Source organism: Gymnoscopelus braueri (assembly GCF_963280865.1).
Source record: "Gymnoscopelus braueri genome assembly, chromosome: 13".
Classification (NCBI taxonomy): Eukaryota; Metazoa; Chordata; class Actinopteri; order Myctophiformes; family Myctophidae; genus Gymnoscopelus; species Gymnoscopelus braueri.
Genome location: NC_137615.1, coordinates 25,650,078 through 25,675,077, shown reverse-complemented (window position 1 = coordinate 25,675,077; position 25,000 = coordinate 25,650,078). Strand labels below are relative to the sequence as shown.

Here is a 25,000-nt window from a genome sequence, read left to right as displayed (position 1 = left end):
CACGTGTTTCAGACATATGTTACTGTAACAACTGTGGACATACCTGGCGAATGGACGAAGTAAGCCAGGTAGAGATCCAACTCTTTGACGGAGACTCCGATGTGGTGCGGCTGGACACACAGGCCGTGGTTGGAGCACTGGGGCGACTTGACCAGCCGCTCCCCGTCCGTACTCTCCAGGGGGCTGCCTTTGAACAGGATGACCATCACAAGGTCCAGCCGCCACACTTTGTCGGCCTGGCGGAGGCAGTCGATGCGGCGGATCTTGCCCTTCTGGTCGGGGTTGGACAGCACGCAGCAGGGGGGCTTCTTCCCCGTGATGGTGAGCACAAAGTCCTCGCGGAACTCGGGCCGGATGTCCTTGCGAAGCTTGGCCAGCAGGCGCGACGCCCACTTCTGCTTGATCTCGGGCTTCTCTCCCAACAGCTCGTCCTTCACCGCGCGCTCCTCGTCCTTGGTCATCCTCTTCTCGTGCTTCTTGAAGTATTTGCGCTTGCGGGCCTGCAGGTTGAACCAGGTGTAGGAGAAGGCACGAACATGGGGGAGGAGGGCCTCGATGAAGGGATGAAATTCATCCTGAAGGAGCAAGGAAAACGGAGGAGGAGGAGGAGAGACAGAGAGGTAGGCTGTTACTGTTATGTGGTGGGGTTGTCAGGTAACTAAAAAAGCTGAAATGTCAACATTTTGTGTCTAAGACAGGCATGCAAAATGGCAAGTTTCAAACTAAAGCTTTAAAATTGTCAGCTGTTTAACTGAAAGGAAAAAAAGAGGCAACCGGAAAATTCTGTAAATGTGGTAAAATATTAATGACAGTATCATTAGTAGCATAAGCAAAATTATTATAATTTCCTATTAATGTTAATCAAAAAGGATAAATAACTAATTGCTATGCATGAGGATATGCTATAATTAATTAATATTACAAAAAGTAAAAAAGAAAAGATTGGAAATACAAACTTTAACTGAACAATACAGTATTATAATGCTATAAAAAATCATTCCATATGCCTCTTTTTTATACAGTATACCAAGACATTCAAAATCCCATGCGTAAAACTACATGAAAATAATTCAAATCAGAATTAAAAGAAAAACAAAACTGAAAAGTTGAGTCGAGGCGTGCTCCCTATTTTCTGCTGTAAAAGAGAAGTTATTCTGCTATACCATAATACCTTCACTACATATCGCTGGGCAACAATGCCCAGATCTCGCCATAGTGATCCTGTGCCAGGGCTGCCACACACCGGTCGATCACCGCCGCCAAGCTTTGCCGCCACAAGACCACTGTTGAAATGTGCTGCTAAAAGATCAGCCATAGCATTTCCTATCTCTGCTACCATGCAAGGGAGCTCCAACCAGACTCACATTTCCACAACAAACTGAAAGCCGACAGAAATCACCACAGAAAACCACACTGCTAGAGGAAGACAGACGGCCTGGTAGTTACCATTTTGCACTCTCATCATAAATTTGGCACAGCGTTTAAAATGAAAAAAAAAATGAAAAAAAAGAAGAAAAAATCTCCTGCACCAGTATGTTTTTCCCCCCTTCCTTCCCAGCGCTCCCCAATGTAAAGCGGGTACTGATTACTGGGGAGGAAGATTAACAGATTTTTTTTTTTAAATAAAAAAAAATTTGGTGCTGGAAATTATATTTTTTTCAGAATATGTGACTCACTGTAAACAGTGGGCCAAAGTTTAAAATCAATACAAGATACCCCCCAAGATTTTAGAGAAAGGGGGGGCACAGATAACACTGCAGTCAGACCATGTGCAGAATCTAATGAGACAAAAGCAAAAACAACGCCGTCTCAAAAGACTGAACTTGTAACAAGAAAAAAACAAATTCTTCAAAAAAGTTAAAAGTAGAGATGTTAACAGTATTTCACTGTTAAAGTACGAGAATAAACTTTGACAGAACAATAAGAGTAGGTGCACTTAAAACAAACAGTTCTTCTTTTGTGCTATCCCAATAAAAAAAAGTAATGAACCTAGAAAAAAAAAAATCCTTGGCAAAGTGTAATTGGTAGTGGTGTCTGTTCTGATCCCTGGGCCCCGACGTAAGACTCAGAAACACACACGCGCGCGCGTGCGCGCGCACACACACACAGTTGGGGGGGCCAGGGAGTGCAGAGCACAGAATAGGAGAGAGAAGAAAAAAAACGGAGAGCCGAATCAATGTTGGACGAGCGCATGCGACCGCTGGCAAAGCAGACTGACGCTTCTTTTTTTCCCCTTTTCTCTCCAACTCTCTCTCTTTCTCTCTCTCTCTGTTTCTCGCTCGCCGTCTCTCGTCCTTCTCTGCGTTCTTCCCCTAACCATCGCTTGAGCCTCTGCCAGCGCGAGCAGGGCCCACCTATTTGGCAACAAGATGCCTGTAGTCCAGCCAATGCTTTAGCTTCAAGAGCTGAAAGGGAGGGAAGAGAGAAGGAGGAGGGGGGGTTAGTGGCAATGAGGGAGAGAGCGAGAGTGTGTGCAAGAGAGTGCATGAGAGAGAGGGAGAGAGAGAGAGAGAGAGACTGAGAGAGAGAGAGAGAGAGACAGACAGAGAGAGAGAGAGAGAGAGAGAGAGAGAGAGAGAGAGAGAGAGAGAGAGGAGGGTTGAGGAGCGGGCGGGAGTGACAGAGAGCACGCAGCCCCATCCGACGGTGTACAATTTGCCAAATCGACAAGTTCCTCTCTGACACAGAGGCAAAGTTCAGGGGACCATGGTTTCTCCTGCACCAATCCCCGCAGCCCTCAGCTCGACTCCATATTTACTACGGGCGCCATTGTAACACATGCAAACCCCCACCCTTCTCTGCACCCCCCCTCCTCTCTCTCTCTTGGTTTCTACCCCCCCACTCTCTCTCTCTGTCTCTGTCTCTGTGTCTCTCTCTCTCTCAGTTTGCGTAATGCCACCTTGGCAGAGGATGGCAAAGCGAGAACACACAGCTTCAGAATCCCACCAGACCCCACCGCCGGCAGCTGCTCATGGGTTTACCACAGCAAACAAAGAGCGAGAAACAGACCCAGTCAGCCACACTCCTTTGACAGCAAAACCCAGACACAAGACACATGAACGAGTCGCCCCGGATGATTTAAAGACAGAGAGAGAGACACACACAAAATACAGATTAACATATTCAAGAGAGGGGGACACGGAATTTGTTTTAACCACTTAAGCCCTATATACTTCGTTGTGCGCCAAATAGCGAAAATAGCCCATCTACAAGCTCACAATACATCGCATCGGAATGCATTGTGAGCATTGCAGATCGGCTGTTTTCACAATTTTTTGGGGGAAAAATGAAAATGTTTAAAAAGGTCCCTAAAATAGGGACGTCAGGGTTAATGTGGTTAAGGGCAATGCGGTTATAGAGCACAGGGGAGACAGGACACAGTAAAAAAGAAATAAATTCTGTTTGAGCAAACCCACTCATACCTCAGCGATACACTATATCGAACGTGGGGAGCTGAGGGTGAATGCTAAAGACGTAATTTCTCCTTTGGTTATCTGCCCTGTGCTCCGCTCGCCGTAAATCCCCGGGGATTCGGTGATCGGTCTGTGAGCGAGGATGGCGGCCATGTTGCCTCCTCATGAAGCATCTCATTCAGGGCTGCACCTGCTCCACACAGTCTACCAAACTAGTCTGAATGATCTGTCTGGGAAGGGGCATTTTTAACTGAATCATCGATTGGGAATGTAAGCTTGGTATTTAGAGAAAAAAAGAAAGAAGAACAGTTATCCACTGAGAATGGTGACACTGCAAAATCCTTAGTGTTAATTTAACCACTTGAACCCTATTTTATAATTTGTTGCATGATAGTGTTGAGCAAAAATGGTGCACCACCAAAAATACAGAAAGAACCAAATCTACAAGCTTACCACATGCCGCACCGTGACACGTAATGAGCTTGTTAGATCTGCTATCTTTTTTTAATGTTTAAAGGGGTATTTCACTTTAAAACACTTCTGGGGGTTATTTTAACGTCTGGTCAGGCTTTTGTGTGCACCTCAGTCAGTGTTTAAGCTGCTTTATTCAATATTTTGATATTCATTTTATCAGATATGCTCCCCTCCTATATAAGCCCATTGATCTTTTTAAAAAAAAACTTCAATACACGTCCATGGTTCTGGTGACTGATATCTTCCTTCTAATGCATGGGGGGGCCATGTTTTTACTTACTTTTTATATAATTGTTTTTCATTTGAAAAGAAAAGGAAAAACTAATACAAATACATTTAAAAACACGGCCCCCTCATGCATTAGAATGATCAGTCACCAGAAGCAGGGCTGTGTGTTGTCAATGGTTATGGTTCAAATGGATACCCCTTTAAGGTCTCACCTATGATGACATGTCCAAAATAGAGTTGCCAGGCTTGAAAGTGTTGAAATTGTACCCTTATCATCCTCACTCAGTACAGTTAAATTAACACTCAGGTTTGTACAGCGGAAGATCAAACAATAACAACAATACCCTAAATAGATTTTATATTGGCCAACATTTCTCCTATGAGGGTGGAGAGCACTGCAGCATATTTATACTTCGCCTATTCAAAAGTAGCCAATCTACAGACTAGTTGGGTAGACTGTAGATTGTTATTTTCAAAAAACTGTGGAACATTCTGGGGGGGGGGGGGGGCGGGGACCTTCGCGTATGACATGCTCAAAAGGGACGCCAGGTTGCGAGTTGTTAAGATAGTTAAACAAGACCCATCTGTGATGTCATTCAAGAGACACTTTTGGCTGCTCCACTGAAGATGGATTGGAAACTGACTTGGATTTTGGTTTGCACTATATCACACCCAAATGAGATTTATTTTGTGACGTCAACTTAATGAGGCAATTTGACTGGTAAGATATTGTGGGTGCTGTCACAGCAGCGGCCGCTGCTGTCAAAAGAGCAACTCCCGAATTTACAGTTATTATTAATTCAACAAACTCCCACATTTCTAGTATCAAAAAAATAAATAAAAACGTTTGCAGTATTTATAGACTTACGACTATGTGGCTTAAATTGAAAGCCCTTTAAACACTTTACAAACGCACAAAAAGTAGAGTACTACATAAACTGGTATACCTGTGCTCACACAAACGTGTGTGCGTGCGTGCGTGCGTGTGCTCACACACACACACACACACACACACACACACACACACACACACACACACACACACACACACACACACACACACACACACACACACACACACACACACACACACACAGCTACAGCTTTTGAGATGATGCATTGTTTCTCTGACATCAGGGTCAGCAATATCTTCCAAATGCAGCAGTAAATTTCCCCGTCCTGTGAGATTTATGGAGACAACTTTCCCTCCATTAGCTTTATAAGCTTGTGGCTTTTGCCCATCAATTGTCAGCTCAGTGAAGGACAATACATCTCCAATACATTCTCAGCTTGACCTGTCATCTAATGTTTGCTGAATCATGTGGTTGCGGGTACTTTAATGAAAGTGATGAAGACATTGACAAACTTCTAAATGAAACAATATTTGAACTATGCATGTGTGTTATGCATGTAAACGTGTATGCATGTGTGTATGCAAAACAAAAAAGTAATAAAAAGGTCCAACAATCAATAAAAGAATGTCAGCAACAAGCTTTAAATGAAGTGGAAAAGCCCAATTTGAAGCTGAATCAGGTTAATACACAATAATAAACAAATGTCATACAAATTACATTTAGCTACACACAGATTTGATTAATTTTCCTTAACTATGCTTTTTTGCCCTCTGTGTGCCAGAACAACCTTGAAAAGTCCCGTGCCTCTTTCCCAGAAACAAAGATTACGCAGTCTCTTGGAAGGCTCAGTGAAATGACCAATGTAATTCCATGTAAAAAGAAAAAAAGTTTTACCCTATATAAAAATAAAAAATTACAACCAATATACTGTAAATGCAGCCAATGTATCCTTGAGTGACCTACTACACCACTGGTTCTCAAGGTGGGGTTGTTGGGGGGGGGGGGTTCCAGAGGGTCCCAAGAACAAGTTTAAACACTTATGCCTGATTTTATTTTTCGGCTATTCGAAAACAGCCAATCTACAAGCTCACAATGCGGACTTGTATGTCTGCTAATTTTGAAAAAAAGTTTACAAATCATCTGGGGGTCCCTGGCACAATGTTTTTCATGGGGGCGCATGGCCAATTATCAATTTGGGGTCCTTTAACATGAAGAGGTTTGAAAACCACTGAACTACACTGGTCATTGCCTTAATATCTGCACCACAGACCCCAAAGGCATATACAGTAGCCTATCACTGTATGAGCAGGCCTACAGGTTTTCAACTAGGGTATTTCACCAAGTAGGCCTAGGCTACCTGTTAGCCAAAACTCAGCCTCTATGGGTAGCTTATAGCTAACCCAAACGTCAGGCCTATTTCAATAATCATGTAGCATACAGTATACCTTTGAAAACAATGAAAGTGGGCTCCTTAGTAGGCTATATCAGTGGTTCTCAACCATTTCAGGCCACGACCCCGCAAAATAATCATATTTGAACTGGGGACCCCCCACCCTGACAAGCACTTGGAATGGTAAGAGTTGTTGAGGCATTCAATTTAGTTTGACTCAGGTCCACAGATAAATATTGTGAAAATAGCAGATCTACAAGCTCACAACGCCTCCCGCTGCGAGTTGTTGTGAGCTTGTAGATCGGCTATTTCCAACAATTTTGCCTCTTTCTTATATTATTTGACAATTTGGCAAATGTTTGACCAGTTTTTATAGTATAGTTTGTTGATTACTTTGTATGCAGTAATGAGTTTATTTTTTTCATTACATTTCTTTTTTTTTGTATAAAAAAGTCCTTATATTGTCACTTTACTGTCATCTAACTGGGGACCCTCCCAAAATCATGTGTGGACCCCCGTGGGGGTCCCGACCCACAGGTTGAGAACCACTTGGCTATGTGAGCTGCCAAGATTTTAGTTGCCTTCAACTTTCTTCTGCATGACTTATAGTTTGACCAACTATATACAGTACGCAGTGTTCCAGAATAAGATACGAGTCATAAACGACACAGTCCCACTAGTGATCTGATAGGTCAGTCGCAGTAAATTGGCTATTAAAATATCAGGCAAACTTTTCGGGACTGCGTCACAAAGACACACACCTGCCAGCAATCAGCACATCCGCCTAATTAACAGTTGTAGGCTCCATTCAAAGTGATGGAATATTTTTCCACAACAATAACGTTCGAAATATTCTAAACATGAGCAGCAATTTATCTGCTTGATTCGCTCAAATTAGCGAGGCCCGTTAATAGGACCAAGACTTCAGCCAAAACAATTAAAAATGCAGCATCAAATTTTTTTATCTTCCTCGCAGGGCACTTAAAAATATGAATACTTAAAAAGAGTAAAGACATCATCGCCCGAGTCTGCCAGGAGGAACATGGAAATAAATGAATAAACCGGAGAGAAAAGGGCTGGCATTCAAGCAAGCGGAGCTATTTGTGCTACACCGTCAGTATAAAATCCAGCTTCAATTAATACCGGTATAGAGGAAACTCAAAACACATGCAAATAGCCATGCTGCTCATTAATTTATTTTTATTTTTTTGGCACTATTTAGTCCACTTCGTTTGGAATGAGCAAAAGGCCTGTGAGGCCTGAATGACCCAGGCTTAAAATACTAATTCAGTGAGCTAGGGGAAATAGGCATATCAACATCTGTCATTTTTCCAGAGTAAAATGTAGGTTATTATATTCTGGTGGGCAGTGCGAAATTAAAAGCATAGGTTGGCTATTTTGACTAAATATTTAAAAATAAGTTGGTTATATGAGCCCATACATGTTTTTAATACTAAAATGTTCGTTAGCCTACTGTTTTAGGGGCCTTACACAAACCAACTCAATTAATTGTGCTGTAATTCAGTGTCTATATAATTCAACGAAGCCTTCTCTTATAGCGACAGCAAATCGTTCCGTTTTAAACTCCTATTTCAGTCTATTAGATTAAAAAAAACTAACCAATAAAAAAAATTGCTATCACGAAGCTGAATCTAAGCCAATATAAAAGACAAAAGAAATGATTTTGAAGTCCTTTATTTCTCCATTCTCAGCACGTCTGACTGAGAAGTCGCGTTGGCTGCCAAGTTCACATTTAACTCTTTCAGTGGGAACAGAAAGGGCCCTAATAGCCTACAATGAAAAGCAACGTTACTAACCTACGTTTTGACACGTTCATTACTAAGTCAACATAGCCTTTTTCAACTTTCATTTGGATTGATAAAGAATAGATTTTGTCTTGAACTGGAGCAATTAAGAGTTCAGACAATCAGACGAGAAATTGGAAGATTTGTGTCGTTTTTAAACGGTTGAGACGTTAAACAATAGAGTGAATAGACATATTTAACATGCACTTACAAATAACCATAAACTCAAGGAATATTAGTTGTATCTGATTGTTAGAGACCATGATCAATATTTTTTTATTTAGATTTTGCACTGTGCAAAACCTGCTGTTAAAGACGATGTAGGGTAGATTTTGGGCCGTGGCGAGCATTTTTAATAGGCCATAGGCCAAATAATTGTGAACAATCTCTATTTGTGTATTTCCAGCCAACATAAAAATTAAACAGGCCACGCCACGCCACGTACTTGTGGTAAACACCTTAACAGCACTAGGCTATAGGCCTAAATGGATGCCTTTAGGAAAACAGGAGAGAACAGGCCTGCCGAATTTCGATGGTGATTTAGTCTTTATTAATACATCATTTCAGCTTGACTGAGGTTACTTGCAAGTTTGTGATATGTTTTTCTACTATATACATCTGGACTGTAGACTCACCTAGGTTTTTTCGGAGGGCATACGTCATACGATAATCATTCCCTGCACGACATGCGCGTAGTCAATGGATGAAATGGTTAGCACTAGCAGTGGTGGTAGCCTACTCGCATGTTTTACTTAAAAGTATCAATACTGCAATGTACTGTAGAAATACTCTGTTCACTTACAAGTAAAAGTCCAGAATTCAAAATGCACTTGAGTAAAAGTACAAAGGTATTGGTATCAAAATGTACTTACAGTAAAAGTAGGCTACTCATTGTGCAGAATGTCCCATTTCAGAAGTTCAAAATGCATTAAAAATATTTTGAAAATAGCAGATCTACAAGCTCACAATGCCTTGCATTGCTATGCATTGTGAGCTTGTAGATGGCTATTTTCAAATGGCTGAAATATATATAGGGCTGAAGTGGTTAGTGTGTTTTGTAATATAATCAAAATCTACAAAGTAACTATAGTAAGTTAAGTTTTCAAATAATTGTAGTGGAGTAAAAAGAACAATATTTGCCTCTGAGATGTAGTGGAGTATAGAAGTTAAGGTATACTGCAAATTGGAAACACTCCAGTAAAGTAAAAATACCTGCAATTCTGCAGGTCATACTACGTATATAGCGTAACATGGTAGAACACACCACTGAATATACATTTAGACTGTAGACTCACTAGGGCCTACGTGTGTTGTGTGTTTTAGTGAGCAGAACTGGCAAATAAACGTGGTCGTTTAGGAATCCTGCCCACGTTTAACGGACCCGCCATAAAAATCTCTACATCGTTAAATGTTTGGATGCCATCAAATGATATAAAATGACAGTAGGCTATAGGCCTGATTATGTTCCTTCTTGTTTCCTAACCTTGTATGACACGGGCCTAGTCGTAGCCTAATCTAGTTTAAAGTGGACTTCAGTCCGAAATAAATCCAACCCAAATTATCACGTTGCCAGACTGAAATCCGTTGGATATTTGTTGTGATTAATCCCTATTTGAAGGTTTTGTTTTTTATCCCATTTCCAAACAAAGCTGAGTCTCTCACAATGAATGTTTTCAACTGGATCATTTAGCCAGTTGTTTATCCCCAAAACCTGAACAAATTAGGTTACGTGAAATCCACCCTATCAGTACAAACAATCTCCACATTAAAAACACTGACCAAAACCCAAATCTTGATAATAGTCCCTTTCTCTCTCTACAACCCGCAGTAGGTACACAATGTGCAGCAGCAAGCCTTTCTGCCTCGGCTTTGTCCTGTCCATGTGCCGTCCTGCGGTAGCTGACCTGGCCCAGCCTGTGCTGTATCTCATTAGACCAATTAGACCATGGTCCGCATAACCTGAGAGCCTCCCGGCCGCCTGGCTCTTCATTAGCACCACTCAGCTCCGGTGTGTCTCCACTGTGTCCTCTCCTGCCCAGCTGAGTGTCCCTGACCCCGGATGGAGCCCGACACCGGCTGCCACTGACCCCGGCCGAGACCGCCGAGAGAGAGCCGGGGCACAGGAACGTGGCAGAGAGGACCGGATCGGCCAGGGCGAGGTGAAGGGGGCGTGGGGGGTTGGGGGCGTAGAGATTCAAATAGGCTCTATCGCCGACTCACTCACTCAGCCCCAGGGTGGAAGGATACGATGATGGACAGGGAAGCTGCGTGCCATGGGTGAATGACAGACCGACAGAGGCCAGAAGGAGGATGGACTCTTATATGGGCCAATTTGTACACTCTGAGTTCAATGATCAGACCAGATTCTGCTGTATGCTGGATGCATGTGTCTCTTCTGATGCATTCAGCAGCCCCCAGTATGGGTGAGGCAGGGATAAAGACTGCATACAACGCCAACACTGACAGAGGCTCGGCGACGTCATTGAACACACACACACACACACACACACACACACACACACACACACACACGCACACACGCACGCACACACGCACACACGCACACACGCGCTTATGTTCAATCACTCATGGTGTCTTTTTTCATTGAAATGAATTCAGGTACTGAGTCACCTTGAAATACTGTAATGTCAGCTACATTACCTCCTGTATTGGGATTATGCACACAACATGTCTTTCTTTAACTGCCAAGGGTTTTTATTATACACTAATCATCACTACAAGCTTAAGTGCCTGTCGCACTTGCATCCATTGTTATCATGTGAGATCATTTCTGTTAATCATTAGTCCCTGAAAATAATGGCCGAGCAACGATCAGTTTGAAGAAATATGTAATTTATATAAACGGCGCTGAGGTAAAAAGTACAACGTCCCACCCCAACGCTCTCTCTTTCTGTGGTGAGCGAGTGATGCGTAAAAGATCGTTTGAAGTGCAGCGCCCGCATTGGTTGTAATTATCCGAGTTTACAAACCAGCGCGTTACTATGTGTTAAAAATCTGCAAGCAATTTGTGGTGGCTGCGTGCTAACGGGGGCCCGGGGTGGGCCTGTGGAGCCAATCCGAGAAGGAGGCACGCACGGCACATTCCAGCCCCCGACAGGGGTCTGCTCTGCCCAGCCACACCGCACAGCGGTCTGGGCCTCCTGGCGGCTGTCGCCCAGGGTCTCTGAGCCTCTCCAACGACCACCACCACCACCACCACCACCACCACCATCAGCAGCAGTGCCTCCTCCTCTCACCCTCAAACACTGCACCGCTGACATCTATATCGCACTACTGCACTACATACTTCTGTGGAGTACAAGAAGAGTGCTAGATATCGAGGCCTGGTTCCAATAGACACCCAGGAAGATTTATCTGGAGCTATAAAGGACAAATCAAACCATGCATCACTAAACAAACAATACGGGCGTGAATCGACATGAGATAGGGAGGGAATTCTGTGCTGAAAAATAAAAGTGTGTGTGTGTGTGTGTGTGTGTGGGGGGGGGGGGTTATCTTATCAAAAATATTGAAATATCAAGTTGAACTCGGTTCAGTTGAAGCCACTTTGTTTTTGCGATACTGTTCAGTGATTTTATCAAATTATATCTGTTCCCGCTTGAGGAGAAATACGCGTTGAGACACGCCAATGTTCCAGGATCAACACGATAGAATTGACGAGTGGGATGGGGGGCGGGTCGGGGTGAGGTGGGGGTGAGTGCACTGGGGAGGGAATATGATCTGAAAGTCTTGCCCTTTAACATAATAAAATATGTGGCAATCAGCAATGTTTGGGGATAGAGATCACAATAGCGATGGCATGAATCGATTCATTGATAATGTCACATTAGCGTATAGTGCATCTCTCTTACAATCCTAATTTATGCTGCAGCGGAAAGGAGCTGTGCGGCGTGTCCCATCATGGAACACGACAGAGCTGCAAGCACGCCATGGGCTATCACCATGCAGGAGAGGCAGCAGTGCCTAACGCTACATGCCTCTTGACTCTGCACGTCACATGCAGCCATAACTCCCATATCACACATGCTCACACTGACACACGTAGGCAACCCATGCACACACACACACACACCTTAAAATTCACACTGTCTACACACTATAAGTACACATACAATCACTCGCACCTCTCTTCTTGTCTATAAAGAATGTGTTATTGAAATGATATTGAATGGAGGAACCACCGCCCTGCCCTCAGTGTGTGTGTGTGTGTGTGTGTGTGTGTGTGTGTGTGTGTGTGTGTGTGTGTGTGTGTGTGTGTGTGTGTGTGTGTGTGTGTGTGTGTGTTCACTAACGTGTGTGTTTGCAACAGCAGCTGGCCATGCTGGGGCAGGCCGACTCAGCACCTTAACAGCCATGACTGACTGTTTCTTTGCTGTGCCAACCCAGAGACTATATTGTACCCCTATGCCAACCCAGAAACTATATTGTATACCCCTGCTGCTGCTTCTGCTGCTCCTGGGCTGGGTGACTTTATTAAGACGGATTTAAGGGGAATGGACTATCTGGAGGACAGAGAAGCCATTTTTCACCAACATGGATTAGGCCTGATTCCATTTTGGACTAACATCTGTACTGTTTTTTTCCCCCCTGCATTTCTCTGTTAGGTTTAATCATCATACTCTTCAGTTCGGCTGGCCCACTAAGTAGGCTGTAAAAAGCGGAAAACTAACTCTAGGAAAAATGTCATAGAGGTTGGAAAATATTCCATTCACATTCAATATTTTAATATTATGTACAAGTACCAGTTCTTTGAGAAGAGCGCGCTCTTATACTATCGTATCGCGCACAGAAAATAGCCGCTCACTGATCTACATGCAAGCTCACACTGCATGGCACTATCACGTGTTGTGAGCTTGTAGATCGGCTATTTTCAGTGCACGTCACCAGTCCAGCACGCAACTACTGTAAGTATAAATTAGGCGAGATACAGCAGTCAAAAAGACCAGATGATGGGCCTTCATCAAACAATAACATTCAGGCTTACTTTCTCCGCAGGCGCCTGCACGCTGAGGACGGCCAAGGGAACAAATAAACTGTGCATTTCTGTTGAAAATAAGCCTTTAAGGCCAAATCATCTTCTTGTTGACGAGTACCTGTCCTGTACCCATTGAACATGACACATTTGGCCTAATATACACAGATGCATTCATTAATCAATTATAAAATGTAATGTCACCCATCTACAATACAAGTCTTTATCTTGTTAGAAGTGGGAAGTGGTTGAAATGTACAGTATGAGCTACTAGGCTTGATTCCGTTTGCTCAGTTCACTGCATACCACATTGACTTTTATCTCAACGGTCCGATGCACCTGGCTGACAGACGTCACAGAGGCTTTGAATGTACAATGATTCATCAATAGGCCCAATAAAGCACAGGGATGTTACACCACAACCCCGTCTCTGAAAAAAGATCCCTCTGCGAGCTTGTTGGAATTATAATTTCAACACGGCTTGAAGAAGCAAGTGCTCTCCAGGTTTCATGTGTTAACTTGCAGCTTAACAAAGCTGTAGGGCTTTGCTTCTCCTTTCAAAGAGATGAGTGTGAAATACCGAAGTCAGCCTTTTCACACACCGCTGGAGGAAAAAAGTCATTTGAAACAACACAATCGTGATTTGAAACCGTGAAAAGTTAGTGTGTTCAGACAGAACACTGGCATTTGTATGGGTGATTAAAGATAAACCCAAATACAATGTGTGTTGCTACACTAAATGTGAATTTAAAACACCACATTGGTTCTTTCAAAGTGAGACCCCATAAATCTGTATTGCGAGATTAATTTACAGCGTTGTGCATTTGTGTGTTTCGCACCATTCTGAATATTGAATATTGTTCTTGCAAGGATTGAATGAGCTGGGAAAATTCAATCCATAAATGAAATATAATACAGGGTGGGGTGGTGGGGAATCACCACAGCTTTTACCAAATTATTAATGGTATTAATTCAATTGAAAGTCCCTTTATTTTCTTCACGAAATGGCCACATCATTTTGTAATTAAACCCTCTTTTACTCTTCTTGTAGAACGACAACACTCTAAAAGGAGGAATTACTCAGATTTTGCAAAGGATTCCTGAAATTTGAAATATAATAAAAAATTATGCAATGATTCAGATGTATTGAAGTAGTTGTCAGGAAATACCACATTTAATTGAAAAACCTTTTATGTTCTGCCTTTTCAGTGCTCCCTTACTGTCTCTCAACACACTCACCATCATCATACCACCGAATTACATCCAGAGATCCCTATACACTAAACAGGTAATCAAGGGTTCTAGTCACCATTGGTTTGCAGACCCCTCAATGTCCGTAGCCATAATAGTAAGTGACATATACACACACTGCAAAATCCTTAGTGTCAGTGAGAGGGTGAGAGCCAAGATACTATAGGGTCCTTCAGAGCTACGTTACTTCTAGCTAACTCTGAAGCCCTGGCCTGAATGGACCCAGGGCCAGCAATAACAAGTCCATGCTAAATAATCGTCCCTTTCACTCTCTACTACTATGACATCACCATAAGCAGGGCCGGCATAACGGAGCAGCGGGACCGTGGCTCTGGGCTGCTGAGGCCCTCTCCAGGAGGGAAGACAGACAGAGAGAGAGAGAGAGAGAGAGAGAGAGGGAAATAAAAAAGAGAAAAGTGAGAGACAGGCGAAAAAGGACAAGAGAGAGAGAAGAGGAGGAAGGGTACACAGAAGCAGGCCACTTGTCATTAGCAGCATGGAGCCATACAATTATCCTTATGTGCCCTGTTTTATGCAAAACATACGTAATTCTGACAACACATCTGTCTCATCCATCAAATGTGAATGAGAATTCGGAGATTATATGAATACCGCCTGACATGTACTGATTGCGTACAATATAAACTCAAAGACATATGTGATGTGGGGGACAATCACAGACTCGGGCAGGGAACCCCCCCCCCCCTTACATGAAGACCCAGGGAAACTAAAGCCCACTACTCATGCAGTGTTGAACGCTTTGCAATCAGAGAAATAAAGGGCCAATCTAGCACACAATCAAACAAGAGATTTACCCAGCGCTCCTGCCAACAGCTAGGGACCTCCTCTCTCGAAACAAGGGATGCACTATTGACTACACACCCCCCCTCTTCTCTCTCTCTTTCTCCCTCTCTCTCTCTCACAGCCTCTTCATCTCTCCCTCTCTGTCTCTCACTCTGTCTGTCTCTCTCACTGTCTGTCTCTCTCTGCCAGTCTTTGAGGCTTCATGCCAACCTCTTCCACCGCCGGGCACACTGCCCTGCCCTTTATGCAAATGATTTGCCACCATCCCCAACTCACAACCCCCACCGTCTAACCCGCCATGTCTGTGCACACACACACACCCCCTATGGCCTCCTGCGTACGTAGTATTATTATTATTATTTTTGTTTATATATTTTTTTATCTCTATACTTTGTCCTTCACGAGGCAAGTGAATAAGCCAGGGCCCTAGCTTGAAGTTATTTATTAAGCCCTGATGATCCGTGGTCCCACCCGCGCCGGCCTTGAATAAAAGCTAAATGTGAGTGCTTAATGCTGTGCCTGCAGGCCTCTACTTTTGTTTGCTGACCTCCGCAGGCAAAACGACACCAACCGAAGGGATGTTTGATAGAGGTGTGGCTGTAGGTGTGTCTGTAATAGCCCTGATAAAGGAGGGCATCTCCTGGTAATAACGTTAAAAGACAACAAAAACGAAAGTGTGGGGGTGCTCAGTAAAGGGAAGAAAATAAAGAAAGAAAGTATACGGTGTCCCACTGTCAGATGTTAATTTCTGTTATTTATTTTCTTTTGGAAGAAACACATCTAGTGATGGCTTTTGTTACCTTCCACAATTACTTTATTTATCTTATTTATCTCACTGTTGTGTCATTTGAGAGCATTAAAACGTATTACAGTGAACGTTAAAAAAAACTGGTTAATTAAACAAGGATCTAAATCAGAGAGGACAAATTAAATTAAATATTATAATTGAGTTTATACTATCATATATACTATCATACTATCATATACACAAATACTGTGTATTATATATACTATCAAATACACAAATACTGTGTATGTGGCAAAATTCTGAACTGAGGGTAAAGGAAGAGTTAATTAACTCATTGCCAGTTTTAAGGACAAAGAAAAGACAGAGTTAATAAAGTAGCTGACGGGCATACAAGAAGGCGTCAATCATGAGCATGGATAAAAGGACATTTTTTAACAAACTGGCACAGGGGTTGAACGGACAAAAATGGTTAATGAAGTCATTGTATGTGGAGGTAGCAGAGAGGGTTAACAGAAGACCTAACCAGCCAACAGTTGCACTTGAACCCTACCGTCCCTATTCTGGTGCAATCATTCAGCAAAAATAGCAGATCTACAAGCTTTTTATTTTTGACAAAAATATTTGGTGAACAGGAAAAAAGGAGAGGACCAAGTATAGAGCCCTGGGGGAACCCGGTGAACTAGTGTTTAAGTGGTTAATAAACAAACAGAGTCTAAGACTAGAGAAATTAATTAATTATTAAAAGTAGCGCTGAGGTAAGACAAATAAAAGTAAAGAATTCAAGAGAGACAAAAACTCAAAGGAGATTTGTTTTAAAGCACAGGAAAGATCACATTAGCCAACCATAACCACTTGAACCAATATCTAGCATAGTCATAGATATAAACTGGCGACGACTGAAGATAAATGTTATTTCACCATCGATTAGCATTTAAGAGATCAGGTCCACCTAAGAGGACACAGTGAAAAGTAAAATAAGGGATGGAGTGAATGACAGTTATAGGGTTAATAAATTGGGGCAGAGGCTGGAGGAAGAGCCATACTAATGTGGGTGAAGTAGGGCTTCCGCTGCAGCCCAGAGCAAGCTTCAAGGCGGACAGGCAGGGTGCAGGGTCCACATATGCCGGACGGACACCAGGCCACACACCGCAGGAAAGGAGGTCGGCCTAATACAAACACTGGCCGTGGACACACACGCACACACGCACGCACACACACACACACACACACACACACACACGCGCGCGCGCGCGCACACGCACACACACAGTCTCCTCACATGCCCCGTTCATGCAAGGACATGGGCCGTTACGTAGCCTATTCCTCCACCGCACAGAACACACAGAACTAAAATGGCTACCACCTGAAATCCCACCATTTCTGCAGGTGATCCAGAAAAGAGGACCCTTCATTTACAAAGACAACAACGTCGATGAATACCACATAATGGACGTAATGAAATGTACGGGGAATGAAACGTTAAGTTCCACATCTCTAAAGTAATGCGGTAACAGAAGGAAACCTTGGGTTCTTTCAGATAAACAAACAGAGACGTCTGAACCCTAACAGTCTAGACCAACAACAACACTGCACCACAAGGCTCTCCCAGTATAAACTTCAAGCCTTATTTCCCAAGACTTTTCGCACAATGGCCGCTGCAGTCCTCCCTGAGAAAAGGATAGACAAATAAACAAAACAAACTAGGTTGGAGGACGTTTGGGGAGCATTTAAGACATTAACACCCTTTCCTCTATTGGCGAATGTGACTATGCCCACATGCCTCTCCACTCTTCCTGTGCGGACTTCCTCGTCTGAAGTTTCAGTAATAAAGTTTCAGAAACCCAACACAATACCCGTAAGGGATGGCGGCAGGCGATGAAAGACAAAGGGGGGATGGGGGAAGGACAAAAACAAAGGAACGACCCAGATGAACATAGAGATATGAGAGCCGCTTCTACGTAATATGAACATGATAATGATAATGTGTTTTTAAAAAAAAACATATGATGGCCTCTTGTCATCTTCTGCAGTCACACATGTTTGTCCAGTAAATATGCCTCTGCCGTGCTGTTTAAGTTTAATTATTAATTTAATTGTGTGAACAATGTATGGACACTTACGGGTCCATTTGGTTCCCTTTGCACACTCTCGGGGTTAAATAAAAATGTTATTATGTATAGTTGATAGAATATGTGCCATGTGATAGTGTTGGTCTATTGTGTGAGATGAATGTTATTACGGAATCAAAAGGAAATCCCACCAGGTCATTACACTGAATCTGAAGTATTATATTATTTCTACTATTTCAGTGAAGGAACTAACAATAGCTGATACAGATCAAATTCCTGGTCTCTCTTGCAATAAAAAATAATTTATGTTGTGTCCCTCAAATAATATACATATTGTATTTTTGTGCGTAGGTAAACACAGGACAGGAAATCATAAAAACAAAACATCCTTGTAAGATTATTTCAATATCCTCAATACATTTTCAAGTACAATATTCACAAATATTACTATCCATACCTCATAGGAAATGAGTTCAGGAAGAACTGCAGGCTAATGAAAAAATATCAAGATTATAGATCTGATACCACCCAATCATGAAACGGTAAAAAAACAAAATCTTTGTGTGTTTGAGTGTGTACCAGTGAGAATACAGCATAAGTGTTACAGTTCATAATCTGAACACATACCTGCTCTGTGTGTGTGTGTGTGTGTGTGTGTGTGTGTGTGTGTGTGTGTGTGTGTGTGTGTGTGTGTGTGTGTGTGTGTGTGTGTGTGTGTGTGTATTAATATTACAGTACAGTATATGTAAAGTAGGTATGTGCGTTGTGTTTGTACCCAAGTGTGTATGCACATGTACGCACGTTTGCGTGCGTGTGTGTGTGTGTGTGTGTGTGTGCGTGCGTGCGTGCTGGATGGAAGGAGGGAAATGAATGAGGCCTTTTCTTACAGCAGGGCCCAGATCAGAGCTCCTAACTATGGGATTTGGTGCTGTTGCCTTTCTCCCCCTGGAGGGAGTAATTAGGTTAGAGAGGACAACTGCCGCATTGTTTTAACAGAGGGGGGATTGTGCAGGCCAAAGTCCCACCAGCGACATGCTTCCCTCACAACAAAAATGCCAAACGGATTCTACACAGTAAAGTCCGGAGTCCGGATTTTGCTGTGTACAGCACTCAGACATACACATACAAGTGCACACATGCATGCACACACGCAAATACAACCCCCCCCCCCCCCCCCCCACACACACACACACACACACACACACACATGCATAAACTTTTTTTTATTTCTTTTTGGGGGTGGGGGGCCTTCATTTAATCAAATCTGGCTTTTATGCAGCAAAAGACTTTGGTTGTGTGTATCCTATGAAATGTCAAATATAGTCCAAAAGTGTCAGATATCGTTTTTTTGTTGCTGTAGTTTGGATTTTACTGCGGAGCGGATCGCTGGCTTCCTTTGTGTGGAACTAGCTTCACTTTAAGGAGAGCCGTGTGTCGTTTCTCCCCTGTATCCAGGGACTTGGCAATGGAAGCAGCCCCCTAACTAGTATAATATGGTTATGATGCATTTGCATTCCTTCCAGTCCCCTAGGAAATACTATACTCCTATATCGTCTGTTTTAATCACAGTCCGCTTCCAAGGAAAGTAAAAGGAAGAATACAAACAGCCACGGCCATAAAGACTCTTTCTCAAATATACATCGAGCTCGCTTAAATATGTCTTCCGTTGATTGATGGGGAGTAAATCAAACAAATCACACTGGTAGAAAAAATAAAAGGATTTGGAATGCTTGCTGGTCTACTGTATTCACAACACACACGCGCGTAAAGACGCGCACGCATGCACACAGTCACACAGTCACAGTCACACGCAACACAGTCATGCACACGCACACGCACACGCGCACACACACACACACACACACACACACACACACACACTACACTAAACTACTACTTGCTTGTCTTTTCTTTCGCTTCTCTCATTCATAATTTGTAGTTTCTGTTTTTGTTTATTTTTCTGCCAAGTATTTGTTGATTCTTTTAGTTTTTCCAGTTATCTTTCTCTCTTCAGCTGAAGGGTGAAAAAGCTGTAGCTTCCTCTACACCTCTACACCCCTATTATCCTTGAGGTCTTCCAACCCAGTGCTGTGGTTGATCGACGGTCCTTAAAACCCAAAAAGAAAAAAAAGAAAAAAGCCCTAAAACCCCCCCCACTATAATATACACCTCTGCATACCCGCCCACACTATCCCTATTCACTTTAATCATAAATCTCCAGGCCAATATATACGGGCCAATTTGTGGTCCCCTCATGAGTCCTAACTCTAGCCTAGAATCCATCTTATTCAGGTGCAGGGATGAAGGGAAGGGGAAGAGAAGAAGAAAAAAACATAACGAATGAAAGCAAATGTGTGCGAATGGATATGCAGCTCGTATGGACGTGGATCCCTGTACAGTCTAGAAAACTGGTCTATCCTCTGCAGCCAGCCACAGGTGGCTGAGATGATTGCGCTTTATTCCAGATGATGACCATAATGAGCCCTGTTTGAGTTTCACAGGGCCTCTCCCAAGACGCCATGCATGCTGAAGAGACTGACAGCAGCCTGACATATTAGACAGAGGGACGCTTTAAGGTTCTCTCCCCCGCAATTCCCTTTTCAACAAAGCTTAAAGGAAAACTAGCAACCACAAAAAGATGACAGCCGAATGCGCCGTTTCTCCGTTCGGGGGCAGAGGGCGATCACATGACAAGAGGCTTCTAAAAGAACATCGAGAGGCTGTCAGGCGCAGCGAGACGTCTTAATAATGGCTACGAGAGACAGTAGAAAGCGGGGCACAGTGTCTCTGTGAATTTATAAACTGTTATAGAGCCTCGTGTGTGTTTGGAGAGGAGGGGTTTTCCTGCATGGTAACCTCATGGAGTAAAAGCTAAATCTGGCCCCATCTGTGTTTTATATATTAGCCTCGACATGAGATCCCCATCCTGCGCCGAATTTTCCAGTCAAATATACAACTTTCCGTGTAACGCACACTAATCCTGCAGCTATTTCTCAGAGCCTAAACAAAGCAGAAAGTTTATATCTGAGTTCCCTTCGCAGAGTCGAGTGCAGCTGTAGTGGGATAGTAGTTACTGGTCGGCCGGGCCAAATAGAAAAGCCACAGAGTTGTGTTCGACTGCAACCCCCCGAGCCCTGCCCCGGTCCTACTCTGCTCTACTCTACTCTACACTTGTGTGCTTTGCCTCTCTCTCTCTCTCTCTCTCTCTCTCTCTCTCTCTCTCTCTCTCTCTCTCTCTCTCTGCTCAACATTGAAGTGATTTGTTTCACTCAACTGTGTTCTATTCAAATGTCATGGAGGGTTCAAACAGCCTCAGGTCTGCAGCCTCTGCTGGTAGACAGTCACAAGTATCACAGGACACACACACACACACACGCTCATCCGTACAGTCAGTCAGTCAGTCACACAGACCCCCCCCCCCCCCCCCTCCCCTCCAGCTCTGTTTGCTCACAGCTGCTGGGCCTCCTCAGAGTTCATCTAAGGTAAAGATATGTTATATTATGCAACGGCGTATAGATTTTCCACCGCTGGCCCCGTGCCAACTTCCTGCTCCGAAGAGCTAGCTGTAGCGCTTTGTTCCCTAGGGCGACAGCCATTCCTTGCTGGACCGGGTGGCCAAATGCTAGAAAGACACATGAGAGAGAGAGAGGGGGGGGGAGAGAGAGAGAGAGAGAGAGAGAGAGAGAGAGAGAGAGAGAGAGAGAGAGAGAGAGTGAAGGAACTAAAAAGAATGAAATAAAGTAAGGAAGGAAGGAAGGCATGCATACAGCCTGAGATTGTTGTTTGCAAATCCTCTCTCTCTCCCTCTCCCTCTCTCTCTCTCTCTCTCTCTCTCTCTCTCTCTCTCTCTCTCTCTAACGCCGTTGATTTCTCTCTCTCTGTGTCTTAAACTTAAAATCCTCCTTTCCCCTCCTGGCAGTTTTTTTTCTCTACTACCCCGGCTCTTGGAAATCAGGTCAGAAGTGTTTTCGTTACTGTTTGACTTGTGGGTTTGCAAGCCTCCAAACGTCAACCCTCCTCCACCCACCCCCAAGACAGGAAAACCTTTTCCCTCCAACATTAACCCGTTAGATGCCCATTAACCCACACTGCAAATCTCCAAGGTACACAGTAAGAATCCTCAGTGTTCATTTTATTCTGAGTGTACAAAATGGACCCAAATGGACCCGTAATTAACATGGAGGATTTTTACAGTGTATCTTCCTGGTGAAACAAAGAACCCAAAGGAATTTTCTAATTCTGATTGTGACTGATTGTGACTGTGTGTGTGTGTGTGTGTGTGTGTGTGTGTGTGTGTGTGTGTGTGTGTGTGTGTGTGTGTGTGTGTGTGTGTGTGTGTGTGTGTGTGTGTGTGTGTGTGTGTGCACGTGCGTGCGTGCCTGCCTGTGTGCGTGCGTGCATGCGTGTGGTGCATGTGTGCGTGCGTGCGTGCATGCGTGCGTGACTGAGTGTATGTGTGTATGTGTGTCCCGTAATCTTATCCGCGAACAAACCCACACCAATTACACGTTCCTGCGCGGTTGTAGATCATCCCTGCACTTTTCATCTCCTATGCTGAATAAACATAGCCTATACCCTACTTGGCGCTATTTTAGCCAGCACTGCAACGTGAGGTAATGTGACATGTACAGCGTCGATGATGAAAGAGAGTGAAGCTGAAGCCCTGACAGAGACGCCAATCAACACCTCCTTGACTCCAATCAAGAGCAGCGTGACGTGATGAATCTGATTACATCACATCAGGTAGTCATGGTGTGATGTCATCCCTTGACAACCGAATAAAAAGACAAACTCTTCACCACCCCCCCACCCTTACACAACCCAACCCCCCATCCTCTTCCACTTCTGGTGGTGAAGTATGTGGCTTTTGTGCGCTAATGAACATAATTGCCTCTCCAGTGATTGCCAGGTGTGGGTACGGTATATATGTAAGTAAAGCACGCCTTAACAGAGGCAGTCAGATATAGAGGGGAGTACAGCGATGGATGGACCAATGGATTGATGTATGTGGGAGGCGGAGGGGAGGGGGGGGATATCGGAGGAGGGTCAGTGAATACACTGCCATATGGGTTCAGAAGAATCAGTGAATGGTACTGTCACGTGGCACGCTGGCTTCCAACTTATCCCATTACATGCTAATATCCGCATGTCACACACTGGTACAAAACAAACGCACGCTCGAGGGCTCTGCTGTTGTCGGGGCTGTGACTTTCACCAGCGGCTCTAGATTGACTCAAGCAGGACAAGAATGCACACCTGCACCTCATGCACTCAAGTGTGTGCAGGTGTGGGAAGTGCCTGAGCGTTTTGTGTTTGGCCTCAGCTGTATACATCCACAGCGCATTATGCATGAGGCAGTAGAACCAGAGAAAAAAAGCCCAGCTTGTATACGTTTTCAGTTCAGTGGAGACACTGCATGCTCTGATCAGAGGGAGATTACGTTTGTGAATGGGCATGAGAGGGGCAAACTGTGGCAACAGCTTCTTTCTTATTCATAAGATCGTGTGTGCACATGTGTGTGCTATGTTTTTTGTCAAAAGCTTGCATCCACATATTTGGGATAGTGAGAGTATGGTGTTGTGCTGTTGTCTTAAGCCATTAAAACCGGGAAAGCATCTGTGTCATTTTAGTACAGCATCACAATAATTGTAACCATATTTTATACTTTGGCTATTCAAAAATAGCAGATATACAAGCTCATACTACGTCACTTCATACCGCACTATGAGCTTGAAGATCTGCCAAAAAACATATTGTGAAAATGTGTGAGGGTTCGCGGCCAAATACATATAATTTTGGTGGCCATTTTGCTGGGGGGGTGTGCATGCAATATGGTCAATGGGGAGATCTATGTAGAGAAGGGTGATAGCTGTGGAGTTGAAGAGTAGTAGAGAGTGGAGTGGCTCTCAGATTTCATCCACATTAATCTGGTAGCTATGTAATGAGGGGTCTACTGTATATATTTAGCCCATGGAGTGAGATGTAGGTCAGACAGCAAGGCAGCACAGGCCAAACAACATGGCCAGATTGCCCACACTGGAGTGACCTTGAGTAGGCTGACAGTGAGCCACAACAACAGTACTCTATTTATTTCTGTTGACCTGTGGACGGCCAGCACAACGGCTTTGCATCCTCGTTGCCTCACCAATCACAAATTCAAGCCCCTTTGTACATTTTGTAGGAACAACTGAGAAACTTAAAAAAAGACGTTAAAACATCCTGTTACTCATTGATAAAAACAATAAACACAAAAAACAAGCGCATGAATTATAGTTGATGTTCTCTCTATTTGTTGATACTGGCAGACTTCCTCAATCCACCAACAAAGCATGATCATTCATGACTCTGCCATCTATAGCCGTAGACAGAACAAAACTAATAGACACAAAACCTTGAAAAAAGACTATCCCGGACATTCCTTCATTGCAAAGTCATGAATACATGTCATTGTCTATTCAAAGCTTCGACCATATATCGTACATAAACATAGACCACTTCCTGTTAATGGCTTTATTTTTAGATTAGATTTTAGACTATTTTTCTTCTCATACTCAACTGAATAACTGAGTCAATGTTGGCTAAACATCAAACCTTTCTCATGACACTGAGACGGCTAGACTTTTCAAATCAATCCATGCTTTTAAATGCATTACAAAATGCAATGCTAACATAACTTTGAAAAAAAGAAATATGATAATGATGTTTACCATGTCTGATTACCTATTTTTTGCAGCTTCAAGTCCCTGCAAGTTGATTTTCATACCGTAGTAAAATTCAATTCATCCAATGGCTTCCATGAAACTCAAACAAGTATTATTTGGAAAATGGTCAGCAGTATATGTCAAGTACATTGTACCATAAGTTGTAGTAAATGAAGAGCACGTTAAAAGTGCTCTTCAATTAATGCCTTAATTCTTAAAACATGCCAGAACACCGGTGTGTTCCTTTAATGGCATTATTTGTGCTATTAA

At 43.3% G+C, this 25,000-nt stretch overlaps 2 protein-coding genes across 2 annotated transcripts in view; one reads left to right on the top strand and one right to left on the bottom strand.

Annotated features, from left to right (window-relative positions):
- Positions 1–25,000, top strand: part of LOC308099243 (uncharacterized protein) — a 355,975-nt gene that overhangs the window by 18,940 nt on the left and 312,035 nt on the right. The window lies entirely within an intron of this gene.
- The window catches only part of nfixb (nuclear factor I/Xb), a 119,887-nt gene that overhangs the window by 84,335 nt on the left and 10,552 nt on the right, over positions 1–25,000 (bottom strand). Inside the window, 1 exon segment of the mRNA XM_080447928.1 lies at positions 44–575. Coding sequence (XP_080304054.1) covers positions 44–575 — 532 coding nt within the window.